The 9,927-nt window shown below is 41.2% G+C and overlaps 1 protein-coding gene across 1 annotated transcript in view; it reads right to left on the bottom strand.

The window, feature by feature from the left end:
• Positions 1 to 1,417: 1,417 nt before the first annotated feature.
• The window catches only part of ENPP1 (ectonucleotide pyrophosphatase/phosphodiesterase 1), a 1,288,649-nt gene continuing 1,280,139 nt past the window's right edge, over positions 1,418 to 9,927 (bottom strand). Inside the window, exon 25 of the mRNA XM_044063702.1 lies at positions 1,418 to 3,719. Coding sequence (XP_043919637.1) covers positions 3,546 to 3,719 — 174 coding nt within the window. The 3' untranslated portion in view covers positions 1,418 to 3,545. The remainder of the gene's footprint in view (positions 3,720 to 9,927) is intronic.

Below are 9,927 nucleotides of genomic sequence, written 5' to 3'. Positions count from 1 at the left end.
AAATAAGCCTCCCCTATACTGTACTGTATACACGTAACACATAGTGAGTCGAACAGAAGTGGTACTATGGAGATGTGCAGATTCATGCTAAATCGGCTTATGTAGTTGTGCTCCACTTTTTATCTGTAAAGAGACAGTTTTTCAAGGGTTTCAGAAAAGTTAATGTGACATGGTGAATTTTTCCAGACAATTTACAGCTAAAATGATGTGAATTAGTCTTATCCAAAGTTTTTCAAAATACCTTATAGAAGCTTAAAACATTTGAAATCCTTGGTACAGAAATACGGGTATGTTACATATATATGTATGATGGTGACAATAGAAAAGAGGCTTAGTGTAAAATGGAAAATGAACCACAGCGGCAAATGTTTGGAGAAGTTGGTAGGTACAACGAATCCACTGACAAGCATAGAAAATTGACAGATCCAAGTAGGCATTTAAGGCAGCTTAGAATGTCTTCTTCAGTTAGCCCTGTAATGTACAGTTTCTACAAACATGGGTAAGTATGCATTGTTAATAGCATTAAGTAAATTTTTCTTTTTCTTATTTGCATCTGGCCAATGTTGAAGGAAACCTGCCTAATGTTACTTATTCAGAAATGTCTATTTTTATCATGCTTGAGTAATCTACACAGGAAATGAAAAGGCAAGGTCACATTTGTGTTATATGCCTTTGTCATTAAAATGGGACTTTTTTCATTTTCTTCCTCATATGATGGTATAACAAACCTTGTACTTATCATTTTTTCCTGAGTTAACTAGCTAACAATACTTAAAACAGATCTAATCACCAATTGTGTCACCTTATCCATGGACCACCTGCCTTCAGATACATAATCTGCAGTGACATAATGAATGAGATGAGAGTTAAGGCCTGGTAAGTCAATTAACCAGTAGGTAGAGTGCATTTTTGAACTATAGCCTATATTTCTCTTGACATGTACATGCAGTGGTATAAATGGCATAGTGGCAAGAGTCTAGTCTTCAGAATGGTTGGACTTTTGTCTACAGTCTTACCCATTACATGACATGAAGTGGAATTTCCAAAACTTTAACCAGGAATTTCCCTTTTAGCAACATGCACATTGTTCTCTGCCCAAATAGCATATCTAGATGTTGGCTGCTTGAACTGCATCTTCCAGCACACATAATACGCCCCTCAAACCCCAAGATACTGATCAAACCTCAGCTGTTGATGGTCACAAAAAATATTTTGGATCTCATAAGCAGGACATGTATATTAATGTGTAGTGCTAGAGTATTCTCACTACAATCCACAAATAGAAAATGTTAGTAAGTACTGCAATCTTGTCACCTCACAGTAAGATGTTGTCCTGTTCGATTCTCAGTTACAGCGCCTTCTGTGTGGAGACATGCGTGAATGGGCGTACCTTCGTTGAAGGTTGTGCGTCAGGGCCGGCAACTCAGCACGTAAAAATCTACTGCCAATCATTAGCGGACTGGAGTTCTGCTGTGGCGACCCCTAACTGGAAAAAGCCGAAAGACACAACAACAAAGTAAGTACTGCAATCTACTTTACTACAATTACAGCCTACATATTGGTCTGGATTATGCTGGGATTTAGTCACAGCAATACAGTTTACCCCAGAGCTGAAGCCATTAGAGGAAGTCTGCTAACCCTATAACTGTATACCAATATAGCTTAAAATCTGTGTGTAGGTTACTACTATTATACAATTCAGTGCTGTAAATTTAGGGCTAAACAAATAACTTTTAATGTATTCCTGACTGTCAGCATACTATATTTTTATACTGTCTCATGCTGCCACATCAAATTGCCATGTGTAGTACCTTGTAGGTAGTTTGTATTGGTTAACTGTCACAAGGCAATCTTTTTGGAAGGAATCTATGATACTAGAATTTTTTGCGCAGAAATTTAAATCTGTTTCACGCTGTCAGCGTTTTATCATTCCTATGACTCCAGTGGGGACAGACTGCCATACCTTACTGGACTATGTGTGGTACACTCAGGTTAACTGTGATGATTTGAGACCACTCTGCTGAGGTAGTAAGAATTTTTATTTCATAGGTTTCTTTGGTTTATTTTGAATTTTGTTGCATTCTTTTGTGCATATGTGTGGGTATTTTGCTTTGCAAATATCTACGGTAAAGGCATTTTCAATTATTTATTTTGACTAGATCTTTTTTTGAGTAAAGTTAACATTTGCTCAAGGAGAAAAGCTCTTTCATCTATCTGAAGTACTGGAAATCAAAGTCCTTTATATAATAAAGTGTGTTTCTTTTTATATCACACACTGATTTACATGACAGGCTAAATGAAAACTAAATCCTACATCAAATATTTATCATTAGTCAGGGAATAAGTCAGACTACAAACAATATTTTCCTTATAAGAATAAAATAAATCATAAACATTGAGGATAAAAGTTTCTAACAGTAGAATTCTTAAAGGATTACATTTTTGGATAAAAGAAAATTTGGTGGCGAATTCTGCAGCGAGTATCCCTGACAGCAGCCTTAAAGACAACACACTCATCTGATATGCCTAGCTTACTTGACTATTTATCCTGCAATGACCATCCATTGAAAAGCTTGACTCAAATATATTAAACATGCAATCCCATAAAACCTTAAATGGCTATGAATTTTAAATTACTTTGTAAGAAAGCTTCAGTAATAAAACTGAAATATCAGACTATACCACTAGCTAACTTTTCATATGCATTGCTAATCTTTATTTATATATTTGGTACATTTAGATAGACAATGAACCAGTGACATTTTCTTTAAAAAAGGTGCATCCTAGCAATTATCTGGACAAGAGCTAACGTGTTAGAAAGTAAATGACTTCTGAAGTGTTTCTTTACTCAACATCGGTAGTCTTCAGGGTTCTGCAACATGTATGAGTATATAGTCAGTCCATCAGCAACAATTGAAATGTATTGTTTTATAATTTATTCCTATGATTGCTGCCCCATCAAGTAAATCCCAATAAAGACAGGGTGCAGGGATCTCTCTCTCTCTCTCTCTGCCTGGGTGTGTATGCACTGAAGGTGAAAGCTGCACATAAATCAACAAATGTCTGATATGCTGTTGATGAATCAGTCATTAATAAACAGATTCATATCCAATGAAAGCACCACAGAGATATTGCATCAGACCCTGTAATGTAATGATGACGAATGAAAATGTAAGCCGATGGTCACTGTACACACTTAATTCAATCCATGTAATAAAGCTGAAAGTCATCTATCTCCTAGGCAAGGCAGCAGTCAGTTTGCTAGCTTCAGCAGTGCTAATAGTCTGTAATGTAACATGCCTTTGCCCGTTAATACGGTTTGCACACATCAAAGCTGCCTTCCCAAAGTCCTGTTGATCATATTAAAGTCACTGAGTCCCTATTGCGGGGGCAGCTCTGTAACAGTCTGTGCATTTACCAGCAGCGAAATGTGCCAGTAGGCGAACTCTCCTCTAATTACTGTGCTGGAATTAATTTGATAGCTGTTCATTTAGGAACCTTCAACACATATGGTATGCCATTCAAGATGATATCCTTCATGACAATTAGTCATCATCTTCTTCAAATGATGGCAAAAAGGTTTTCAGCTGTAGAATGTCTGTGACAGCTTGAATTCTGCCATGATAAAAGCTCAGACCAGTCAAGAGTTCAACATCACGCACACGTGCCACGTGAAATCTGATTCTTTCTTCAACCCACTGTGACTCATTTTTCCCATCCTGTGGAAAGAATGGAAAACATAAAAATAAATATGCTTGGTTCTGCAAACATCAGTAATTTAGAAATTGTCCATCCTTATCACAGACAGGTTCAGACATATACGTATACATGTTTACTTGTTCAAACTGTAAAAACACCAGTAAAATGATAGCGTGAAACAATTGAAAATTGCAGGTCTTTTCATGTACAAGATCACAGGACAGTAGTGGCTTGGAATTTGCCATTTCCACACTGTAATTAGATCCCATAGCTGGTATATATCAGTAGAGGATGTGGGGTGCAGGGGTGGTCTTGCCCTAAAAAAATTTATTTTGTGTTTTTTTTTTGTTTGAATTCTTATGTTTCAAACAGTTGTGCTTGAATAGACACAGACACGCACACATTTTGTAATTTGTTTCATTTTGAGAATGTTGAAGTGACTGCCCAGTCTATGTTACTTACTCAGGTTAACTATCCGAGAACCATCTGTTCATTGATTCATAGGTTCTTACTAGGCTGTTGCTTGGCCTCTCCAGTTGTTGCAGGTGTCTAGTGAGGTACATGCCAAATGGGGCATTGTATTCGATGATTGGCCTAATGAGGGAAGAGTAGAGGGAGACAATGACCTCTTTCTTCCTGGATGCAAAACCCTTAGTAATGAGATGTGCCACATAGAAGGACTTTCTGACCACAGTGGCAATGTGGTGATCAAAAGAGAGGTTGCTGTCAACCTGTGTTGCCAGATCTCTTATAACGCCTTCTGTGTTCAGTGGACTACCATCAATGTGGTAATTCATGGGAACACAGTTTTTCTCAAAGGGGATGACGAGACAATTTTTGGCATTGAGCTTAAGGCCATGGTTCTGACACCAGTCGATGGTCTCAGTGAGGCCATTCTGTAGGATGTCAACATTACTTGGGGAGTTAATAACAGCTCCCAACTTGCAATTGTATGTGAACTTTGTCAGCCAGCGTCCCTTCGTGTTGGCCTGGACTTCAGAGAAGTAGATATCAAACAGGAGGGGACACAGGACTAAACCCTGTGGGACTCCACTCATGACTAGTTGGCAGTCTGATGTGGAGTTCATAGGTTCATAGGTTCATAGATTAGTACTAAGCTAACTGCCCTTGCGAGCCATTTTAAGCCTAGCCAGTTATCCCTTGTGAGACTCAAACCCTGCACCTTGTGTTTGTAAGGCAACCACCTTAACCATTAGGCCACCCTCCCTAATGGTTCTTCAGCTACTTTCACACTGTGGGTTCTATCTGTGAGCCAGTTTGCAACCCACCTAGTGATACAAGGGTTTGTGTCAAGCTTAGTGAGTTTTTCTATGATTCCTGAGTGGGGAATGGTAGCAAAAGCCTTGGCCAGATCAAGGTAGGTTGTATGAACCACCTTGCCTTCATCCACAGCTCTGGTGACTGACTCAAAGAAGTTGACCCAGTTAAGCAGGCATGGTCTACACTTCACAAAACCAAACAGTGTGGGATCCAGAGAATGGAGATTCCCTATATCCTTGTTTATTAGGTCCATGATGATGCATTCCACAGCTTTGCATATCAGACTCGTCAGGCTAATGGGGCGATAGTTCCCAGAGTCTGTAGTTGCTCCTCCTATGTGGAGGGGGGTGACAGTAGCAGTGCGCCATTCGGTAGGGACAAAGTCTGAGGTGAGGCTGTGACTGAACAGGGCACACAGTTGAGGTGCCAGTTCACTCTGTAGTTCATGTAAAACACAAGCGGGGATATTGTCAGGTCCCATAGAAGCTGTATTTGAGGACTTGGACAGTGTTGTTTTAACCTGTGCAGCAGTAATACTGGGTGAGTGGCAAACTACTGGTATTGTGATCAGTCCTTTGGGAGGAAGAGGGGTAAAACTGGCACTGAATCTGTCAGCCAGTATACTGGCAATATCTGTTGGCTCGGTATAGAAGGTAACATTGTGCAGTAGCTCAGAGCAAATCTGGGTATTGCAATGGAGATTCTTTACATAAATATAGAAGGCCTTGTGGTTGTCTTTACTATCTGCTGCAATTCTGTTTTCATAGCTAGCTTTAGAGGATTTGATGAGGGATCTCAACTTTTTGTTGAGGCTGATAAGGGAGTTTTTCCAGTCTTGGGACTTCACCTTATTCTGCATCAATTTCCTCCTTCTGTTATAGAGTTTGTTTATGGCAGGAGACCACCAGATTGGCTTCCTTTTTTTGGAGGAGAGTGTCTTGGTTCTACTGTGTATGGCGAGATCCATGCATTTGTGTACGTGCCCGTACAGTGCATTGGTGTATGATTCTGCAGTCATGTAACTATTCTCCATTTGCATGGGCGTCGTGAAGTTAGCCACCTCTGTTTTTAGGAGTCCAAAGTTAGCTTTGGAGAAGTTTTTCATGGTGGTTACCTTTGCAGGGGTGGGGTGGGGTGGGGGTGTGGAAGGGATGTGGATTTCCAAGGTGATTAGTTTGTGGTCAGATCTAACAAGGGAGGAGCTGACTATTGGTGTAGAGCAATGGACGCCCATGTTAGTAATGACCAGGTCAAAGATGTCGCTACCTCCAGGGCATTGAAATTAATGAAATCCAAGAAACATTGGGCAGGTGTATTGGTACATGAGTAGTTTACCCACTTAATGGAGGGGTAGTTAATGTTACCTAGTAAGAGTGTGTTAGGTTGGACCCTAATATTCTCCAGGGTGCTTAGGAACATGGAGTGAGAGTCTTGGGACATGGTTGGGGACCTACAGCAGGCTACGACCTGAATCGCTGTCTTACCCAATGTCAGCTGCACCTGAAGTATCTCTGATGCTTTATGTTAGGCTACCAGTCTGGAGGAGTGCGCATATTTTATGAATATGGAAACACCACCACTTTGGAGATCGGTCCAAGTTCTGAGGCCAAAAGGTGTGGGATGAGTTATAGTCTGGTAGTGCAGAGGTGCTTTCTGCTGCCTTGAACCAGGTCTCTGTTACAGCACAAATGTCAATGCTCTCCATTTTAAGGAGTGCTTCGAGAGAGTGCATTTTGAGATTTAGACTTCTAGCGTTGAGCAGCATGACCCTCAGATTGCATTTGTTTGCAGCTGTTACAATTGGTAATTTGCTCTTTGGAACACTGCCCAAAAAGGCAGTATATGGGTGGCAAGAGCCTTGGCCAGTATCCAGAAGCCCAGAGGTGACAGATGCAGGCCATCTCTGGCAAAGCATCGAGGTCCGTCAATCATGTCATCCCAGGCAGACAGATATTGGATCCCCTTAGAATGACACCAGAAACTTAGCCAATTGTTGAAATCAATCATTTTCTGCTTGTATTGTGGTATAATTCTGGGTGATGGTAGGATGCTGCTCAGGGCTAGGGTCCCACCTGCCTGGGCTACATAATCTGAGAGCTCCTCCATGTCTCTTTTCATGTAGTCCAGGGAGGTGCATCTCAGGTCATTCACACCCACATGGACAATGACAGAGTCATATTTGTACCTGCTATTGAGGGACTTGAGTGCGTGCATTATGTGGCTGATCCTGGCACCTGACAGGCATCTGACTGTTACTTTCTCCTTATTCAACATAGTCAGTGGGACATCAGTGTGCCTCACTATCGAGTCATCTATGACTAGTGTGTTGGGCATGCTGTTTTGCCTTAGGGGCTTTGGTTGAGTGGCACACTGTTTAGGGGAGTTATGTGTCTCATGATTAGTGTTGTGTTGTGGTGGCTGAGTGTGTTTCTGCCTTGGAGGGCCCTGCTGATTGGGTAGATTTTTATTGACAGCCTCTGCAAAGGTGGGTGTGTGGTTTGTGTTTTTATGTGACAGCAGTGCTGGTGTGTGATTTGGAGGCCTATGTGTTCCATGTGGTGTGGTGCAAGTGATGACCTTCTCTTCTTGACCAGCTATTCTGGTCTTGGCTGGAGAGTACGTGGCTTCCAATTCAGATATATAAGTGCATCTCTCACAAGTCTGAGTGTTGGAAGGTAAGAGGAGAGGGTTGTCGGTGTACATGAGGCAGTTACTACATTGCCTCAGAATGCCCAAGTTCACCAGGTTAATTGGAGAAAACATAGGGAACTGACCTTTAGACATGCCTGGAGGGGTGGGCATTAATAATAAGTACTGGATCTGTTTCCTTGTAGAACAAGCACTTTTGCATGCTACAATAATTGCTACAAGAAGTCTGGTAAAGTGCTAGACTAATAAGCTAGTATAAGTGCAGGAGAGGAGAGGACTAGTAGATCTAAGGGAAAAATTGAATAGCAGACCTGGCACCACTCAGAAGCTTATAAACTGTCCTGAATACAGCAAGTGGGTATCTGGACTAGACTAGTTACAGGAAAGGTGGGAAACAAGCACAAATGTGGGCTTTTGGACCAGAAAGTTGAGAGAACTGGAAAAACTGTCCAAACGGCCAATAAACTACAATTTCTGGGCCAGGAACCACTCCTCTTGTGGTAGATAGGCTACCTAGTGCTTACCACTCCCACTGATAAGCTAGAAGGCTTCCCACCAACACAGAAAGGCTTGGAGGGCTCAGATGCTTACAAACAGTCTTGGACACAGCAAATCTGTATCTGGACTAGACTATTTACAGGAAAGGGGGGAAATGAGCACAAATGCAGACTTTTAAGCCAGAAAGTTGAAAGAGATGGAAGAAACTGCCCAAAAGGCCAATAAGTCACAATATCTGGGACATAAACCACTCCTCTTGTGGTAGATAGGCTACCTAGTGCTTACCACTCTCACTGATAAGCTAGAAGGCTTCCCTCCAACACAGAAAGGCCTGGGGGGGGGGGCTCAGAAGCTTACAAAGAGTCCTGAAAAAGCAAATCTGTACCTGGACTAGATTAGTTACAGGAAAGGGGGGAAACAAATGCAAATGCGGGCTTTTAAATCAGAAAGTTGAGAGAGAGAGATGGAAAACCTGCCCAAACGGCCAATAAATACAATTTCTGGGCCAGAAACCACTCCTTATGTGGTAGATAGGCTGCCTAGTGCTTACCACTCCCACTGATAAGCTACAAGACTTCAGTCTAACACAGAAAGGCTTACAGGGCTCAGGAGCTTACAAACAGTTCTGGATACAGCCATTCTGTATCTGGACTAGACTAGTTACAGGAAAGAGGGGAAACAAGTGCAAATGTGGGCTTTTAAATCAGGAAGTTGAGAGAGATGGAAAAACTGCCCAAACAGCCAATAACTACAATTTCTGGGCCAGAAACACTCCTTGTGTGGTAGATAGGTTACCTAGTGCTTACCACTCCCAGTGATAAGCTAGAAGTCCTCACTCCAACACAGAAAGGCTTGTTAAGGGGCTCAAGAGCTTACAAACAGTCCTGGATACAGCAAATCGGTAAGACTAGACTAGTTACAGGAAAGGGGGGGTAGGCTGCTTGCACACATTTTAGGGCCATGCATACAAGTATGCCTTCCTTGATTCACCTTCCTGATTGTGTTAAATTATAACCCTTGTATAATACAGCATCACTTATTAGAGTGTGTTTTAAATTTGTAGTTTTGAACATTTTTCCATGAAGCAATGAAACAAAATGTATGACCCAATAATGACAAAACTGCCCATTTGAGAACATTTTAACCATAAAAGGCCACTCAAACTTCTGTCATTACAATCCACCAGTATAAGTCAATAAGTGGTCTCCGCAGAAGTAAATTCATCTGAATAATTCCATATTAAAGAGATTTGTAACTAGACAAGAGGCTGCTACTGGCAAGCAACTTTAAATTTCAGTGTTTCCTCTACAAATTCAGTGCCTGCTGCCCTTGAAGAATTAATTGCCTATGTTAACATTAAAGAAAAATTGGTAAGCTGGTAATATTGCAATAGGGAATGACTGAGAAACTGACAAGTTCATAGTTACTAGGCATCTTATACAAAGGAGGACACACTCAGGAATGCAGAACCCCTATCCACCCTTAAAATGCACCAAATAATTGGCAACAAGGGCATTATATACCATGCCTCCATACCTCTCAACCTCTTAGCATAAGAAATCTAGACAAAGTCTAAAATAATGGGGGGGGGGGGTGGAGGCAAAGGCCCCAAAAATAGGGACAGAATATAAATATTGCTCTTAAAGACTTAGAACGTTTCTAGAATATAAGTATTTGTCTTAGCATGCATTTTCTGAAGGAAATGAAGTATGAAACTCAAATGTTTGACATTGTTTAGTTATTTCAATCCTCACCGATTTGCCAGAAAACTACAAATTTTATGAGGAGCAGGCCAAAAAA

Source organism: Protopterus annectens, chromosome 1.part0 (genome assembly GCF_019279795.1).
Source record: "Protopterus annectens isolate FY-2018-M chromosome 1.part0, PAN1.0, whole genome shotgun sequence".
NCBI classification, from domain to species: Eukaryota; Metazoa; Chordata; order Ceratodontiformes; family Protopteridae; genus Protopterus; species Protopterus annectens.
The sequence above is the reverse complement of the archived record's forward strand: the minus strand, read 5'-3'. Positions and strand labels throughout refer to the sequence as shown.